The following is a 19232-nucleotide window of genomic DNA, read 5'->3' as shown; positions in this document are numbered from 1 at the left end:
CAATGAACGACATTATTTGTTCCCTTTTCCTACCACCCAACCCCCCAAAACTCTCCCCCCCCCCCCCCACTTGAATGCCAATTGTCTCCCCCCTTTTTGTCGCTTTCTGTATTAGAGAAAGAGAGAGAGAGTCTTATAGTTATGTTATGCCCTCTTTCACCTTTTTATACATATTTCCTTCTTCTTTAAAGGGGAGGGGGAGGGGTGGTTCTAGCTTTGGTTTACAAGTGCTTTATTGTAAGAAAGAGGGGGGGGGGGGGGCATCAATTTATATTCAAAATGCAAGCAAAGTAAATTTGTTTTTCCTTCATCTCACTTTTAGAAACAAAATACAGAGGAGACGCCATCTTGTTTTTATAGACACTTATAACTAATATGATTAAAAGGTTGCGATATTTTTTTAACAAATATATTTTTTTTTTGTTTATCTGATTATTTTTATAGTTATTAAAGCAAAAAATAACTTGTTTTTAAATCATTTACAACCAAATAAACAAGGATGGCAACATTTATGTACAGCAAAGCAAATACATAAAAATATATATATAATATTGCTTTTCTATAATAAGAGCACTTCCGCCAGTCCGTAACGGCGCTTACATAAGTTTAGGCATTTAAGGATTGTCCTATCGATTTTAAACTTAGCAGTGTGATTCCTGTAGTTGTTAATTACGATTTAATGTTGTTTGTTTGTCCTAATATATCAGAAACTCGTGTTTAGGGAAGTTGTCATCCTTGTATGTAATATAAATATATAAAACAAATTGTCGACTAGATTTGCTACAAGAAGTAAAACAGCCTAAGAATTGCGATGCAAATGATAAAAAAGTAAGAAAAGATAGACGTCTGGAATGTGTTTTTAAAAAGAGTGAAAAGGTCACCTCATAAAGCTTGCTAAACAATTCTAATACAGGATGGGTGGGGATAGGTACTTTGGGCCTAATTGGGAAGTCATACTAAGGCCTCTAGTTGCATTTGTGGTGGGAAGTGGGGGAAGTCGATCTCCATATATTCAATTGAATTTTAGTTTTAAAAACAATTTTTTTTTTTGGGGGGGTCATTTATTTTTTTTGATGGTTGGTGGTTCTCTCCTAAAAAATATTTTAAACCTTCCCAGGATCTGAGAAGCTACATTATAAAGAAGAACCGTACCGGTTCAGCGGTTAACGAGATCCTTCGGTACAAACAGACACACTAACATATCCTGCTACTTATATAAAAGGATTAACTATCCTTTTATTTTTGCATTAGATTACTAAGAGGGGCCTAAAGTATCTTTAATTGGGAAGCTACATTAAAGAGAAGGGGGGGGGGGGGAGGTGGAGTTTGCAATTGTAATTATATTTTCGCAATAAAGAATATTCATAGAAATCTTAGCAATACAAGTACTTTTAATTTTGCATAAATAAAAATAATTTTGCTTGTAACTGGTTAATTTAAATACCTAAATAAAACATTCTTTGATAAAAAAATGTATGTTCAGTATAAAGTTTGAAATGTAGAAAAGTTAAATTAGCTTTCTTTCTTTTTTCTTTGCGAAACTGCTGAATTTCTTTAATTTTCAAGTAGAATATCAACACCCTCCCACTTTTATGAGAAGCTACATTGTAAAGAAGAACCAAATTGGTTCAGTGCACATAGGGGCAAGAAGGGGCATCAATTCACCACCCCCAAATCAAGTTTTAAACATTCTATGAGTATTATCATACTCAATGTACATCAGATTTCAAAGGAATCGTAAAAATACGCTTTTCAAGTAAGCATTCTAATGCATGGAAGTCAAGAAATGCAAAAATTTTCTTACAGAAAAAGGCATACTTTTTGTGTTTCACCAACAATTTTAAAAGTATTATAAAATCTCTTAGAATTAACGTAATTAGACAAAATAACTTTTGATGAGTCATGCATTACATATATTTTGACACTATAAAAGAAAAAAACACAAATTAAAGAAATTAGTCCTTAATAATTCTAGTTGAAGTCAAGATTTTAGTTTTTTTTTGTTTCTTTTTTAATCAACTTTTAAGATCACAGTAAGAGGAAACATGTTTTCGCCGGGTGTCGCCGGCTAAACAAACGATATTTGATTACCCAAAGACATATTTTAATCGCCAGTACTGGTTTCACTTACCCCCCTGCGCCCCCGTAGGGGTTTTTAGTCCGTTTTCTGAACGTAAGTGCACGAAAAGTTTGTAAGAAAAAGCGTTTAAATGCACTTTTAAAGTCAAAACTTAAGATATAATTCAAATAAATAAAAGACACAAAAACATAGACATATTGGGAAATATTTATTCTGACTTAGAATTAAAGTTAATAATAAGTATTTTCAAGTTCTATTCCACTAAATGATGGGAAGGAGAGGGGGGGGGGGCTAAACCTAAATCTAAACTTCTTTATGTTTGATGTTTTAATGTAACTAAATAATCGTTTCTATAAATTATTACATATATCAGGGATCTAAAGGGATAAGACAAAGGTCAATAAATTGCTGTATATCCCCAATGATAATACACAAAATTACCCCTTGTGTAGATTAAAGTTAGTAGTTAAAACGTTTGAACACACAACTGTAAAACTTTTGGGACTAGTGTTATAAACAGGCCAATGTCCCCTACCTCACTGCGGAAAGGTAAAGTAAATATGCAAATAACGTGAGGTTCTTATAATCATTCTAAATTTGAATTAGCAAGTAGTCTATCTGTCTGTCTATTGGTAATGCTTTGTTTTTAAATTATGTAGTTACATGGTATTCATGTTTAATGTCAGCAGTTTTATTTAGAAAGCGAGGGGACTGTTAATTACACTAGTCCCCAACCTTCAAAGTTTTATAATAACGTTTTTATATTCGTTAGCATAAGAACTTCAGGAAATTTAATTGATTTTTTATTGGTTGGTTCATTAAGATAAGTGTTAAAACTTTTCAACCACTAATTGTCATCTACAGACAAATAATTTTGAAATATAATTTATTAAATATGTATCAATATTGGGGATGTACATATTAATCGGTTATTGTTTTGTTCCTTAGATCCCTAGGTGTTAATATATAATACAAAGTAGCTTGATGTCTGTTTGTCTGTCCGCCAATCTCTTAAGATCTCGCTAACCACTAAACCGATTGAATTCTACTCTTCAGGGAATATATCTACTGGTCCTGTGGTTGTTTAAAGCTCTTTTTCAAAAATAAAAATCCTCCTCAATTTTTTCATATTTCTATAATTAGGGTCGGTCCGTCCGTACGTCTGGTACAGATAGCTCTTTTACTTAACTTAAACAGGCTAGAACTGTCCTATCGATCTCAAACTTTTCATGCTGATTTCTACAACAGTTAGGTACGACTTAGAAAGCACAGCAACTCTATAATCGTTACCAGAAAGTCCGTACATCCATTTATAACAAGCTGATTTTTACTTTTTTGACAACAAATAATGGTTTTGAATGTTAAAAATATCCTATTCATCTGATTTTTTTAATTCTGATTCCTATTTCAATAAGGTGTAATGTTATAAGCGAAGCAACTCTATAATCAAGTCCTAAAAACGTCAGTATGTCCTTAAACAGTAACATGTATTTAATCAGTTTTAATTACAATTTTGTATAGACATGCATTAATATTCAGTTCTGACACTTCACAAGTGTTAATGTTTGTTTGTCCTTCCATTTCAGAGCTTCGCTTCTTTCACGGATGTTGTCATCCTTGTTTAATTACCTCTTGGGGCAAATCCCCTAGAGGCTAGGAGCGAAGCCGCTAGTATTCATATGAACAGTAAACAAGAATCATAATATCATTATAAATATAGATATTAGTTAATAAAAATTTATGTTAATCATGCCCACATTTATAATGGATTTATTAAACATAAAAATAAAGTGAAACTTGTAGCTTGCTAAAATAAGGATCCCCATCCACCCCCTTTACACCATCCCCTCCCCTCCCACTGAAATGAATTCCATGACCCCAAATTTGACACTTTGAACACTAAAATCGGACTACAATTGACATAGTTACACTTTTAGGTGCCCAAAAAGCTAGTGATAGGGTAGCTGCGCTACTAAAAAATTCTCATATTGCTCTGATAACCAAAACCCCTAATTAGACATTTTAAACACGAAATTCAAGATAGTTGATGGATAGATAGATGGATGGATAGACAGATGGATAGACAGATGGATAGATAGATGGATAGATAGATGGATAGATAGATGGATAGATAGATGGATAGGTAGATGAATAGATATATGGATAGATAGATGGATAAGTAAATGGATAGACAGATGGATAGATAGAGGGATAGATTGATGGATGGATAAATTGATAGTTGATGGATAAAGAGATGAATAGTTGATGGATAGATAGATGGATCGATATATAGATGGATAGACAGATGGATAGATAGATGGATAGATAGATGGATAGATAGATGGAAAGATGAATAGATAGATAGATGGATAGATAGATGGATAGATAGATGGATAAATAGATGGATAGATAGATGGATAGATAGATGGATAGATAGATGGATAGATAGATGGATAGATAGATGAATAGATAGATGGATAGATAGATAGATGTATAGATAAATAGATGGATAGATAGATGGATAGATAGATGAATAGATAGATGGATAGATAGATGGATAGATAGATGGATAGATAGATGGATAGATAGATGGATAGATAGATGGATAGATAGATGGATAGATAGATGGATAGGTAGATGGATAGATATATGGATAGATAGATGGATAGATTGATGGATAGATAGATGGATAGGTAGATGGATAGATATATGGATAGATAGATGGATAGATTGATGGATAGATAGATGGATAGGGTAAGGGGGGGGGCTATTTTCGGGAGGGGTTAATCTGGTAATTTTCTATCTACCTTCATAAAATGACCTTTATCTCCATGTTTCTTTCAAATGACAGAAAAAAACATAAAAGCAAATTTGTTTGTTGTTAAATTACCTACAAAAAAGTATAAAATGAAATTTTTGTGAGATGAATTTTAAGGGTACTAAATAATTAAATCCCATTTTTGGTTGATTTGCCCCAATGTGCAGTGGTTAGCGAGATCCTTAGAAACAGAAAGACAGACACGCAAACCCTTTTACTTTTTATATAAGGATTATGGGCTGTGGTAGGGGGGTTTTCATTAACGGTCTATTTGCTGAATGAGAGATTTAACCGCAAAACATGTACTTTTACATGTTTAGGGGGAATTTTAAAGAAACAAAACTTATATACATTTTACTTTATAGCATTGTCCTTTAGATTTTCAAGGCTTTATTTTGAGGTATTTATTTCTTTTAAACATTACATTTACTAAATATGGAAAAAAAATTATGTTGCTCGATAGTTGCTGCACTACTTTTAAATGTTATCATTCTTGTTAAACATTAAATATAAATATAAAGATAACAATGTCTTAAATTGTAAGATTTTCTTGTTATGATAAAATGTACATTTATTTGTCAAGTGCCAAAACACACACACACAATACAGACAACATATGTATTGACAGACAGACAGATAAATACTTAAACTCTTAAAGCCTCGGAATTCTATTCACATCAGAAAATTTGTCTCAGAATTGAATTAAGTTTTGAAAGAGGCTGAAACTTTTATTCATGGATTTAAGATACTTGACCAAAACAAATGTTTAGTTGACATAAAAAAAAATAAACTTTATATATATATTTTGTAAAGAAAAAGTACCTACCTATTAGTTGACATAATAACCTGTTATAAGGCAAAAAAAAGGGAAAACTATTATCCTTTTGATTTCTGAATTATTTTACTTTGCACACTCTGAAATATTTTGTTTTAAAATTCTAAATTTGAATAGGGTCAATGATCATTATTCTAATATAAAAGTAACTGGATGTCTGGATGTCTGTCTGTGTGTATATTCTTATATTCTACCAAGTAGCAGAACTAACATAATTAGGATTAGGTTAAAATTATTGGACTGTTCAATTAATTTTATTCGTTGGCTAAAAAACTTTGGGTACTTATTATATATTTGTATACATTTAACTAAAGTTAAATTATTTTTCAGGCATGGCGTTTCCCGTATGGAGTATTTCGTGCTGAACGACATTGAGTTGTGTTTCAAAGACATTCTGAAGAGATCCCTTAGTAACGAGCCTCTTGTGTCCAAGGAGGAATTCGCCGCCTGGCAGAAACGCCACCAGGAGCGCAAACAGAACGGCGCCACCTCAACGCCCGCCAAGAAATCAACCACCGCCGAATCTGATAACGGCAGTGAGGCCGGCGGTAAGAAGAATGGTAAGCAACGGCGGGAAAGCGGTAAGAGTGCCGCTAGTCATGAGGATGGAGATGATGCTGAAAAGAATGGAGATATTGAAGAGATAGAAGATGACAAGAAAGAGAATGGTAAGGATTCTGATGAGAAAGACAAAGAAGATGAAGAGCCAATGGACACAACTGAAAACGACACAGACAATAATAAAGTTGCCAAAGAAAAAGACAAAGAAAAGCTTAAGTTAGAAAAAGCCCGTGCTGTAGAACGCGCTGCAATCCAAGCGCCCCAACTCAACCTCCAGCAAATCGAGGCGGCCATCGCCAAAGGCGGCGCCGGCTATGACCACGAAATGATCAACGATTTGATGGCTCAAACGTATGCCGCCAGCGTCAAGTGGCCGCGCGACAGCGTTCTCATGGTGCGACTGCAACACATTCTCGAGGCTGTGGAGTCTGGCAAGTGGCCGGTGCCAGAAAATTTCGTCCTTCTGGACCAGGCCGTGGATAACGGTACGGAAACACCGCCAGCCGATGGTAGCGCTACCCCGTCCGCTCCAGCACATGCCAGGGATACCAGCACTCCGCTCAGTGAAACGTCAGAGGTGTCTGGGTTTGAGGATGCCAATGTGTTGACCCATGGAGGATTGGCCAACAGGAAGAAGAGAGGAAGACGACCTCTTGATTGCCCTGAAGAGAAAACTAAGGTAAATTTATAGAAATTTTCTGATCTATAGACAACTGGCACCCAAAGTTTTATCAATACGTTTTCTCTTTTATTGGCTTTAAAACTTCAGGGACTTTTATTTAATCTTAATTGGTTGGTACTTGATGTACAGAAGGGGTAATATTGTTCATATAATGAGGATTTACATAATTTTTTTCATCTAATGTCATGTCCCTTAAGATTTCTTTATAATTTATATTTTTTTATTTTAGTTACGTGGAATGTTACAGCCCAGCACCCCAATGTCAGCCACGAGTGTTGTATCAAGTAACAAAGCATCTACTGAAGATTCATTGTCAGAATCTAGTGGGTAAGACATTTGATTAAACATTCTTTGTCTTAAAGTAGCTCAACACACTTTGGTCATTGAAAAAGAAATTTTACCTTCAAAATTTCTGCCAGTTAAATATTCAATGTACCAAGTCTTTTCCAAAGAGCATTTAAAGAGAATTATTTTACACTTGCAGAAAAATATTGTTATTGATTATTTCACTAGTAAATGAAGTCTTTCCTATACTATTACTTAAAGTAGTAAGGTGTTTTTTTTTTGTCTGAGTTAAATAACTTAAGAGCTTATTAAGTTTTCCCTGTTAAAATACAAATACAAAAAATATTTGAAAATCATACCTACCTAAAAATTTTTTTCTTTAGAAATCGCGGAGCAGTTGTGGAAGAGACAGGACTGAGCGGCATCCTAGACCTGAAATCTGGACAGTCCAGCAAAGGATCCAAGCTTGAATCTGCTCTAGATAAACTTGGACTACAAAAACGCAAGGTACTTCAAGTTATCCAACTACTACAAACCAAAAAATGTGGAATTTAGAAATTGAGAAAATGATTGATATAATTTACAACCGTTCCTCCTCCCCCCACCAAATATACTAGCAACCTTTAAAAATAATATTTCTCATTTCTTGAGGGAAGGGGTGGACAATAATTATACTAATCGTGTGTTGTCCTATTCAGTACCTAAATCATTTGTGATCATCTTATTTTATTATTTTTTTGGAGTTGATAATATTTTATAGAATTTTTGAAAATATAAGGTATTAATTTCATATTTTTTTCAGCTGTCTGACGCACCTGCTGACGACAAATCAAAGAAAAAGAAGCGTCTGGATGACCTTCTATCCGGGCTGCATGCGGGCAAGGGCAACTCTCTCCCGGAGAAGAAGGACTCTCCGATGGACAACCTGATGAAGAAGAGTGCCGAGTCCTCCAGGACAGATCTGAACAAGCTCCAGGAGATGTTAGGACCTCTTGGAGGAAATCCGGGAGATGCCAAGGTACGTTTTTTTTAAATTTACGATTATTCCCATTAATGAAACTTTTCTAGTTTTAAAATTTTACTTTATGAGCTTATAATTTTAAAATTCATTGTTATTAAGACAATTACAATTTAAAGCAATAAAAACTTACTAAATGGGAATAATTCTTACATCAAATGAATGATTTTGCCTTTAAAATTGTTAGATTTGCTTAATTTGATTTCTAAGGGGGGGGGGGAAGTTCTAACACATTTGCGTAAACCTGGTGTATAGACTTTATCTTTGGACTGAGAGGATAGGTTATTAGGGATAAAATCATTCTTATATGATAAATTTCCCCCAGATTTAGGCTTTTTTGGATAGGCCTCCAGGTTCTGGAGCTCCAGGCCTCCAGGTGGTCTCTGTACAGGTAAAAATTAAAAATAAGATTTTTTTTTTGAAGAGTTAGAGGTTAACTTAAAAAACAAAATATGCTTTTTTTTGATTGTTATTCACATATTTTAAGAAAAAACATATACATATTTTGTCTCATAAGCTGACATCTAACTCATAAAAAAAAAATTTTTTTTTCATTTTTACCTGTAGAGAGACCACCTGGAGGCCTGGAGCTCCGGAACCTGGAGGCCTATCCAAAAAATCTTAAATCTGGGGGAAATTCATCATATAAGAATGATTTTATCCCTAATAACCTATCCCCTCTCAGTCTAAAGATAAAGCCTATACACCAGGTTTACGCAAATGTGTCAGAACTCCCCCCCCCCCCTTAAAAGAAAGTCTCTTCAGTTGAAATATCAAACTAAGAATTTTATATAAATAATTTATTATCATATTCAACAGATTTATATATGACAATTAAATAAGTTGTGCAATTTTTCTTTCGAAATGCAATTCATTCCTTAATGGAATATGATAACCACAAAATACTGTTAAGTAACATTAATTTTTTTTTATTAAAGATTAACGCTCTTTTCTTTTATCTCTTATTTCCTTGTAATAGATTAATTTTATTTTATGTAAAACACAATTACAAAAATATCTTATTGTATTTTATTATTAATGTTTTTTTTCAGGTTCAAAAGTGGCTGGCGGATCAAATGGGCGTAACACCAGAGCGACCAACAACCCCTGGCTCCAGCGGAGCTGCGGCTAACGCAGCCGCCAGCAGTAGCAAACGTCCCGCCAGCACCGCCTCCTCGGCCGGCGGCCTCATGGAATGGATGTCGAAGCTGTCACCTGACGACCATGTCAGCATGATTAACCGCAGCACCGGCAAACGTCTGTCCGGCTCTGACGGGCCCAAGCTGAAGTATCTGCCGCAGTGGCTCATGGAGCACCCGCTGTACGAGGTTGATCCCAAGTGGATGGAAGAGATGCGCCTCAAGGATGAGATGAAGAAGAAGGGACCTGGACGTCCCAACCTGGATGAGTCACACAGCAAAAAGATGTCGTCGCCAAGCACTGTTGGACCTTCCTATAACAGCATGGCTAGCCTAGGCCTCGATCCCAAGAACCCAATGTCAGCCTTGGCCGCTCTGGATCCCAAAAATCCCAACTCTTTAGCGGCTCTGTATGGTCTGGACCCCAAGAAGCTAGATCCTATGACTGCGGCTATGCTCGGCCTCGGAGATCCCAAGAACCCAATGAAAATGGATCCTATGATGATGGCCGCCCTGTCCATGGACCCCAAAATGTTGCAATCCCTGGGTATTGATCCTAAGAAGCTGGCAAGCATGGCCAGCCCAGCCACTAGCAAGGCTATGGAGCGTGCAAAACAGCCGCAGACATCATCTGCTGCCTCCGCCATGGCAGGTATTGATCCTATGATGCTGGCCGCGTTCGGTATTGATCCTAAGAACCCCAAGCTGGATCCTGCAATCGCACAAGCACTTGGACTTGACCCTAAAAATCCTAAGTTTGATCCTATGGTATTGGCAAGTCTTGGATTAGACCCTAAGAATCCAAACTCAACTTTGTTAGCTGCTATGGCAGCCATGGATCCAAGCAATCAGTTAGCCTCTATGTACGGCTTAATGCCTCCTGGATTCCCCATGCCCGGCGGTATGGATATGTTAGGCGGTAAGGGCAAACACTCGCCCCAGCCGAAGGACAAGCCACCGGCACCATCGCCGCGTTCAAGCAGTAGCCAACGTGAAGGTCCCTCTCCACGCCCACCATCCCGTGCCAGCCAGAGCTCGAGAGACGGAGGTCGCTCAACCCCACGCTCGTCTCACCCAGCCTCATCATATGCCCAAGCATCACCAAGAACAACCCTGTCCAGCAGTTCAATGTTTGGAGGCATGAACCCCTTCGGTCTTGATCCTAAGCTATTGCAAGCCTCTGGTATTGATCCTAAAATGCTGGCGTCTATGGACCCCAAGATGCTAGCCAGCTTTGGAATGGATCCTAAAATGATGGCCATGTTGGATCTACGCATGGCTTCATTGGCAAGCATGGACTTGAAAGCTTTAATGCAAATGGACCCAAAGCTTTTACAATCTGCCGGAATTGACCCCAAAATGTTGCAACAATTAATGGATCCCAAAACTATGGCAAGCATGGGTCTGGATCCTAAAATGTTTGGTCTGGATCCTAAGCAAGCCGCGCCTGCTCCTCCTGCCCCAGCAATGGGTGGACTTGATCCCAAACTGTTGCAGTCAATGGGAATTGACCCGAAGATGTTGGCCGGCCTTGACCCAAAAATGTTGCAGTCAATGGGTATTGATCCTAAACTGTTTGGTATTCCTGACCCAAAACCAACGTCAGCCGCCAGCCAATTTGATCTGAAAGCACTGGGGCTTGATCCCAAGATGCTGGCAGCCATGGATCCCAAACTGTTCTCGGATCCTAAATTTTTGGCCAGTCTTGATCCTAAAATGATGTTTGGTGGATTGGATCCTAAATTATTTGGAATTGATCCCAAGATGTTTGGTATGTCATCAGCCTATACTTCAAGTGGAGCAGCATCTCCAAGCTACAGCAGTCGTGGCCCAACATCATCAAGTGGAGCATCAACAACAGTATTAACAAGTGCTACAGGAACAACAATGTCTATTCCATCTTCATCATCGTTCTCCGGCCTTATGGATCCAAGGTTGCTCGGGTTAGATCCTAAAATGTTGCAAGGTCTTGATGAGAAGGCTCTGAAGAGCCTTGGATTAGATCCCAATATTGTCAAGAGCCTACTAGGAGCAGATAAGCCAAGATCAAGTGGAAGTAGCGGTGGATCAGGTAGTAGGACAAGCTCATCAAGCTCCAGCAGACCAACCACATCAACTTCAACAACATTTGCCGGTCTGGATCCCAAAATGTTCCCAGGAATGGACCCCAAGACATTAAGTATGATGGATCCTAAGATGTTAGCTGCCATGTCAGATCCCAAGATCTTGTCTGCGATGTACGGCATGGACATGAAAGCGTTGGCCAGCATGGATCCCAAGCTGTTGGCAAGCTTTGGTATTGACCCTAAGTGGCTGGATCCTAAGGCAGGTACAAGCAGCAGCGGCCATGGCAGCAGCAGTTCTGGAACCAGTCTGCCACCAACCTCCATGGGTGGCATTGATGCAAAGTTGTTAGCAAGTATGGGAATAGATGCCAAAACCCTGGCAGCTATGGATCCTAAGGTATTGGCCTCCTATGGCATCGACATGAAGACCATCCAAGCCCTGGAGGCACAGGCTAAAGGATCGTCAGCTCCTACACCTTCGTCATCAGGAAACAGTATGTCCAACGATCTATCCAAGTCTATAGCCGGCCTTGATCCCAAGCTGTTGGCAGCCGCAGGTATTGACCCCAAGCTGTTGGCAGGCATGGATGCTAAAACTCTGGCCTCTCTCGGCCTGGATGCAAAGTCTCTGCAGGCCGCCTTTGATCCCAAGAATGTGCCCAAGTCTATGCCCCAAGGAATTGATCCCAAAATGTTTGGATTAGACGCCAAGACACTTGCCAGTATGGGCATTGACCCAAAAATGTTATCAGACCCTAAATTTTTGGCCTCCATGGGCCTGGATCCCAAAATGCTGGCCTCAATGGGAATCGATCTGAAAGCCTTAAGTTCAATGGGAGGTGCAAGTCCTGCTCCTCCTCCAGCTTTGGACCCCAAAAGTTTGGCAGGTATCGACCCCAAGATGCTGGCCCAAATAGCCGCCATGGACCCAAAATCTTTGGCCGCCATGGGCCTTGATCCCAAGACATTGGCCTCAATGGGTATTGATCCTAAGATGTTGGCCTCCCTGGGAATGGATCCGAAAGCTCTAAGTGCCATGGGTGGTATGGACCCTAAAACCTCTGCTTCAATGGCAGCCGCCGGCCTGGACCCCAAGCTGTTGGCCTCCATGGGCATGGACCCCAAAACTTTAGCTGCATTGAGTATGGATCCCAAATCTATGGCCGCCATGGGTTTGGACCCTAAGATGATGGCCTCCCTGGGCATGGATCCCAAAATGTTGGCCTCCCTCGGAATGGACCCCAAGACATTAGCTGCAATGGGACTAGATCCTAAGGCATTTGATCCCAAGTCATTAGCTTCCATGGGATTTGATCCCAAAGCCATGGGTGGAATTGATCCCAAGTTGCTAGCATCAATGGGACTGGATCCTAAAGCATTAGCCGGTATCGACCCCAAGATGCTTGCCTCCATGGGACTGGACCCCAAACTGGCCTCTGATCCTAATCTGCTAGCCATGTATGCCATGGGTATGCCTGGTATGATGCCACCTATGTCAATGGCCAACGGTATCGGAACCCCAATACCTGGAACCAGTGGTGGTAGCAGCAGCAAGGCTGGCAGCGGCGGCAGCAGTGCACCAGCTAAGCCCAAGCCAGGAACAGTGGCGGCCGCCCTTCAGGAGAAGAAAGAGAGTGAAAAGACGCGCGGCGAAGCCGCCGGAGCTCCAAGTGGAAGCGGCAGCATTCATGAGGATGGTGGTGATGACAAGAGTGGTCCTGCCAGTGGTATCAGTGAAGCAGAAGAGGAGGAAGTCCGTCGGGGGCTGACCAGCGAAGAGCGCGTCCTCTTGCGGGAAAAGAAGAAAGAACGCCTGATGAAAGAGGTCGAATCCGAGTCGGGGGCCGGTGCCGCAGGCAGCGGTTCTGACGAGGGCGGCCTCAACCTTTCTGTCTCGTCCTCGCGCCATTCTGACCACCCGAGCTCAACCAAACTTGAAGCTTTACTTAACAAACCAATTGACGAGCCCGCTTCGTCTAGTTCTACGCCGCCAACACTAGCGGACGACCGGCCGTTGAACAATGGAGATGTGACGCCGACAAGCGGCGACAGCGTGTAGATATAATAATAAAAAAAAAAGTTACCATACAGTGAAATAATACAAACAGATATGAAGAAAGATTGTACTTAAATCTGTATAAAAATGCTGTGATAGATGAGATCTTCTTAATATGAAAAATAATACCATTACAATACAAATACTAAAAACAGAACATTGAAGAATGTAAACACAAAAAATTGCCACAGACTTGTAATAAAAAGGATAATATTAAAATATATTTCCTATAATATGATCACAATTTTTTTAAAATCCAGTTATTTCTTTTTTATACAACAAATGATATGATTATAAAAAAGTGTTAACCATTGATATTTATTATTTAATGCTTTTATCTCTCTTAAAATTAGATAGAATACTAAAAAGTTTGATCCTTTTTAAGGCATTCTTTAGCTGTGGTGGTTTTTTCAATGCCTGAAAAAAGGGGAAAAAAACTTTTTTTTTTTATTTGAGAGTGAAAAGTAAAATTGTGAATTACGCTTTTCTAAGAGAAACAATGAAAGAATAATAATAAAACCAAGCCAATTTTTATTAAAAATTTCAACTGTTTGTTTTTTTGATTGATTGATTATTGTACACTACAGATAGTCTTGTTTATGTCATGTTATCCTCGTAAAAAAAATAAAAAGCTGCTGATTGGTTATTAGAGTAGATTTCTAGAGACATAGCCAAGATTATGTGTTATTGTCTTTTTTTATTAAAGCATATTCTATGTATTTTTCAAGTAAAGAAAATAGTCGCTTTTGTATCTCTATATGTGGACACCTTTTTAAAATAAGTGAGAACCATTTTTTTTCACACATGACAAGGCTAGTATATGTTATTTATTAAAATCAAGTTCTCGCTTAATATTATTTTAAAAATAATTAGGAAATTTAAAAAAAAAAACTTAATAGGCTGCATTTTTTGTTATTAATAATTTGTATTTAATGATCTATTTTAAAATTATTTCTTATAAAATTTCGGGGGAAATTAAAGAATAATTTTGAGATATTTCATGAAAATTATGTGTTACATGACGTTAAATTAAAAAAAGCCTTATAATCAAGTATTATTATACACATTGTTTTAAAAACCCAAAACTTACTCGCATAGCATGTATTTTTTAACCTTTCGACTTGAAAATGTAATGTTTTTTTTCATTAAATGTGGACTGTTGACTTAAAAATGAAATGACGCCACTTTTGAATTGCAGCGATACTTAAAAAGTGTACGTATTGTACGTATGTTTAAATAGTAATGTAGAGGAATTAATTAGTATGAGCATATTATTATTATTATTATTTTACTATTCTTTCCAATAAACTTTATTTAATACTGTCCAAATATTTCTTGTTTAATTTTTTTTTGTAGTGAAGTTACTCTATAACTATGATATGACGTTCTAAAACAATCTAAAAAATAAATAGCCTAAAATTATCCTAAGAATTAAATCTAAATTAAAAAGACGTCATTAAACCATCCCGAACCTATGTAAAGGTATTTCGATCAGTTTAGTAGTTACTGATATCTTTGTAATGCTATTTGCGTTACCATAGCCTTGAGGTAAGGTCAGGAAAATAGTCTTAAACCACCCCAAGATATTTACAAAGCTTTCTTGAAAATTACAGCCCATTAACATCATTAATTTCCGAGATCTTAAGCTTCAGACAAAAATTTTATTTGAGGTTGACACCATCCTCTAAAGCGAAGGACGTCAAATTTAAAATTCGAATTTTATCATAAATAGAGCTTAAAGGAAGCCTGCAAGAAATACACCGATCTAACTGCTGAAAGAATACCATAAGTAGACTCAATACCTCCAAAAAAGATTGTCTGTATTTCCCCTTTTTTTGTGTTATCTCTGATAATTATTTAGTTATTCGGATTCTGTTAATCAATGTTCATCTACTCAATTAACTCGTTGTGTTTGTCTAACAATTACTCCTATAGTTTTACAATATTTTAAGAATGATAAACTTCCTTCATTTTATAGTTGTCATCCTTGTTTTATTAGTCAAGCATGCTTTACTTTTATGCTTAGACCAACCAACTGCAAGGATATATAGAGTATGTTTATTGCCAAAAAGGAAGACGACATCCGTAAAAGCAAAAATATGAAGGGAGGACAAACCAAAAATAACGTTTAGAATGTCAGAACTTAATAAGCGTCAAGACAGGTTGCAGTAAAAGATCATACTTCCTTTTTTGGATTTGATCATATAGATGCCTCGCTTCGTACCTTCGTACATCGTACCTTGTTGTCCTAGGAGTCATTGTTACAAAAATCAGATGAATAGGGTAATTATATAACACAAAAATTGGATCTACTGCAGTTCACGGTAAAATATTGCTGGTAACTAATATTGCCAAAAATCTATGAATTTTAAAGGCTGCTAGCTGCCAAATGGCTGAACGTACAGATCATGCCCGCACACTGTTTTAAGCGGCATAAGAAGGCCTGCATAATTATCTCGCAGTGCAGAGAAATGCGCGAAAAGGCCTATTTTAAGCGTTTTTTCTTCAGTGAAGCTTTCCCTGTGCATCATTGGATCTTGGCTATTCCAGATTATTTGTAGGCCTTCTTATACTGCTTAAAATAGTGTGCGGGTATGATCTGTACGTTCAGCCGTTTGGCAGCTAGCAGCCTTTAAAATTCATAGATTTTTGGCAATATTCGTTACCAGCAATATTTTACCGTGAACTGCAATAGATCACAAAAATTTGATGTCCAAAAAGTTAAAAATCAGCATGTTAAAAATGAACGGACTTTCTTGTAACGAATATAGAGTTGCTACGCTTCCTAAAGCGTACTACTTAATTATTATAGGAATCATCGTGCAATCAAAAGGACAATTCTAAATTAACGAAAGGAGCTTACTGGTACTGAAAGAGAGACTGACCCTAATTATAGAAAAGCCTTAAAAAAAAAAAATTAGTTGTACTATAACTTTATTCTAAACTATTTACATCAAAAACACATTAGTTCAGCGGGAATATTGATGACTATAGAGAGGTTACGCTGCCAGTTTGATAGATTTGTTCAGGCTATCCAGTGTTGACCTTTCTTTCCCTCAAATATGTTCATCTTAGGCCTTGGCTCCTGAAAAATGAAGAAAATGGTTAAACAAAAGAAAATTTGCTACGTTTCGATCCTTGCACTCCAAGGTACAAAATAGAATTGGTAATTTATTACCAGAGATCTTAAGGGATAAGACAATGGACGATAAATTGATTTACATCTCCAATGGTGATAAATAAAAATCACCCCTTCTGTAGACTGAAATTTTGATTGAAAAGTTTTAGCCAACCAATCAAGCAAGGTTTTAGTAAAAGTACACAAAGTATAAAACTTTGTATAATTTACAGTCCAATGTCCGCCACCCCCCTGATTTTATGTAACTAGTTCATAGTTGTAATATGTAAATGATTAAACAAATATAAAATTATATCCAAAAAACTTCTTAGCAACCTAATTTACGAAAATAATGTAATATGTCGTCTTATTGAACGGGTTAATTTTCAACTTTTTATGGAGAGGTTTTGTGATTTTTTGTTCATAAAAAGAAAATAAAAAAATCTCTTTATATCAGTTCCAGATACTTCGCCCCTAGTCTTTAGAGGATAGTAGGGGTGGCCATGAAAAGAGCCAGAAACCCCCCAAGACATTTATGAAGCTCCCCTGAAAAGTATAACCCATTAGGACCGGCGTTTATGATTTCTTTAACTTCAGAAAGAAATATTTATACTTTCATTATGCCAGCAACTACGCCCCTATGACCTCTATCAAATGTTACATAGCAACGGCCTTGCCGGCCTTCCACTTGACTATGGCCCTCTTCTCAGAGAAGCTACCCTGTAAAGGAGAACCATACCGGTTTAGCGGTTAGCGAGATCCTTCGATACAGACAAACAGACACCCTGTTACTTTATTATAAGGATATACATACCAACAGCCTTGCCGTTCTCCCACTTCTGGAACTTGATGTTGACCAGGGCCCTCTTCTCAGCGTCCACAGCCAGGTCCTTCTTCAGGGCACCGCGCACCACGCGGGCAGCAATATTGGAGTATTGCACGTAGCTAAAATATAAAATTCCTAATGATTTATGTCAGTAAATCACTCATTATGGTCCTTCCTCTTTTCGCCCGGTGCTACGCTGCCGCAATATCCGAGTATTACACGAAGCAATTTTTTTTCAAAAATCATAAAATACAATTGACCAGAAAATGTCATTAATTTATGTTAGTAAAGCACTAGATATGATTTTACTTTTATTTGATTTATTTCCTTATAAGAAATTGAAATTTCATACTTTAAAACCTTCTAAAAGATATAAAAAAATAAAAGCAGAAAATAAAGTACATTTAAATACAAAGCTTTCTAGAACACAATGGCGTGGTTAAGAAGGATAAACATATTATTTAAGAATCGGACTTATTTTGTATTCAATAACAAATTATTTGCAATAGATTCATAACATGAAAAAAATGGAAGTTAAAAATGGCAACAACTGAATAAGGCAAATTTTCATAAAATCACTGCATAATTTTCATCTTTTACCCTGTATAAATATACAAAAGTAGCATATTGTCTGAGTATCATTCTGTTTTTTTATGCTAATTTTTATCCTTCATAATTTTCAAACTTTAATTTTAAAAAATATAGGCTCTGAACATCGCGATGCATCGGTCAAGGCACCAGGATATAGCTTTTTCCGACGGACAGACAAGCGCAACACAATAACAGAGTAGCTTCGCAATTCATAGATCACCACACACAAAATAAACGACAGAAAAACTCACTTAAGTCCGGCTGCTCTCCAGAAGTTCATGATTGCAGAGCTGATGATACAATAATGTGTTTTCACTCACACAAACAGCTGTTTAGCTCTCTAGCTGCACACAGACGAGGGGTCAACTTTTACACTACCTCCCTCTACCCTCTTCCCTTCCTACAAAGAACACTCCCCTTTTTATCGCCTCCCTCTCAGAGCAAATATGGCGCATAGCGGAGAAATTTAAGTAGAAAGTTAAGAAAGTTAAAACACTGTTGGCACGAAATTAGAGGGGTATATTATATCTTTACAATAAATTTGTGATCATGGAAAGAAAATGAAGTAGCGGGTTTTGTCGTATTTTCACAGTAGTTTTTCTCCTATTTCTAGCCCCTGCGGGGTCGATTTCCTAATCCTGCGGAGCAATCATTAATACTTACCTGACCACATATCAAAAGTTATTGTGAAAAAACGACGAAACTCGCTACTTTGTTTTCTTTCCATGATCCTAAATTTATTTTTTTTCTTTGTTAAAAGTTATGACTGCACAAATATGCAGGAAAAAAACAATGAAGTTTGTCTTATGAATAATCTTAATTAAACAATTCAAAAAATGTGAAATTAAAAGCTTATTGTAAAGGTTACTATTCAATAAGTATTTGTATTTCATACAGATATGCAATTCTTATCCGTACTTACTTTGACGGACAAGCAGAAATAAAAGTAAACCTGAAATGCTAAAATCAAGATTCTTGATTTTTGTTGTAAGTATTGTGGTATCCGCCGAGGATAAATGGCAGACACCGGAGTTCAATTAGATTACGGCAGTGTGACAGACGTGGACACCTTACTATAGAGAAGCTACGCTTCTCTAGCTTTCACTAGATAATGATCAACATCTATTTTCAGTTGTCACTTTATTGAAGGTTTAAAA

At 37.3% G+C, this 19232-nt stretch overlaps 3 protein-coding genes across 6 annotated transcripts in view; 2 read left to right on the top strand and 1 right to left on the bottom strand.

Moving 5' to 3' along the window:
- The window catches only part of LOC145322058 (uncharacterized), a 100189-nt gene extending 85326 nt beyond the window's left edge, over positions 1-14863 (top strand). For all 4 annotated transcript variants that reach the window (XM_080163827.1, XM_080163826.1, XM_080163825.1 and 1 more), the window contains 5 exons: positions 6064-6973; positions 7206-7303; positions 7645-7768; positions 8064-8279; positions 9332-14863. In XM_080163827.1, the coding sequence (XP_080019953.1) occupies positions 6064-6973; positions 7206-7303; positions 7645-7768; positions 8064-8279; positions 9332-13543 (5560 nt within the window). In that variant the 3' untranslated portion in view covers positions 13544-14863. The remainder of the gene's footprint in view (positions 1-6063; positions 6974-7205; positions 7304-7644; positions 7769-8063; positions 8280-9331) is intronic.
- Positions 1-19232, top strand: part of Mondo (MLX interacting protein mondo) — a 372455-nt gene that overhangs the window by 74621 nt on the left and 278602 nt on the right. The window lies entirely within an intron of this gene.
- LOC145322071 (protein stunted-like) lies at positions 16458-18511 on the bottom strand. Its single transcript, XM_080163842.1, has 3 exons — positions 18327-18511; positions 17473-17603; positions 16458-16625 (listed from the first exon to the last, which is right to left on the bottom strand). Exons 1-3 carry the CDS (start codon positions 18353-18355, stop codon positions 16612-16614), a joined length of 174 nt encoding a protein of 57 aa, XP_080019968.1. The 5' UTR covers positions 18356-18511; the 3' UTR covers positions 16458-16611.

The sequence above is a fragment of the Acartia tonsa genome, chromosome 6 (assembly GCF_053477335.1).
Source record: "Acartia tonsa isolate MP-2025a chromosome 6, ASM5347733v1, whole genome shotgun sequence".
Classification (NCBI taxonomy): Eukaryota; Metazoa; Arthropoda; class Copepoda; order Calanoida; family Acartiidae; genus Acartia; species Acartia tonsa.
This window is presented reverse-complemented; position numbering and strand designations above follow the sequence as displayed.

Excerpts from the sequence above, each read along its gene's own strand:
- LOC145322071 (XM_080163842.1), bottom strand. The coding sequence starts at position 18,355 with ATGAACTTCTGGAGAGCAGCCGGACTTAA. Across the intron at positions 17,604-18,326 it reads TGGAGAGCAGCCGGACTTAA|CTACGTGCAATACTCCAATA; the intron begins GTGAGTTTTTCT and ends TTTATATTTTAG.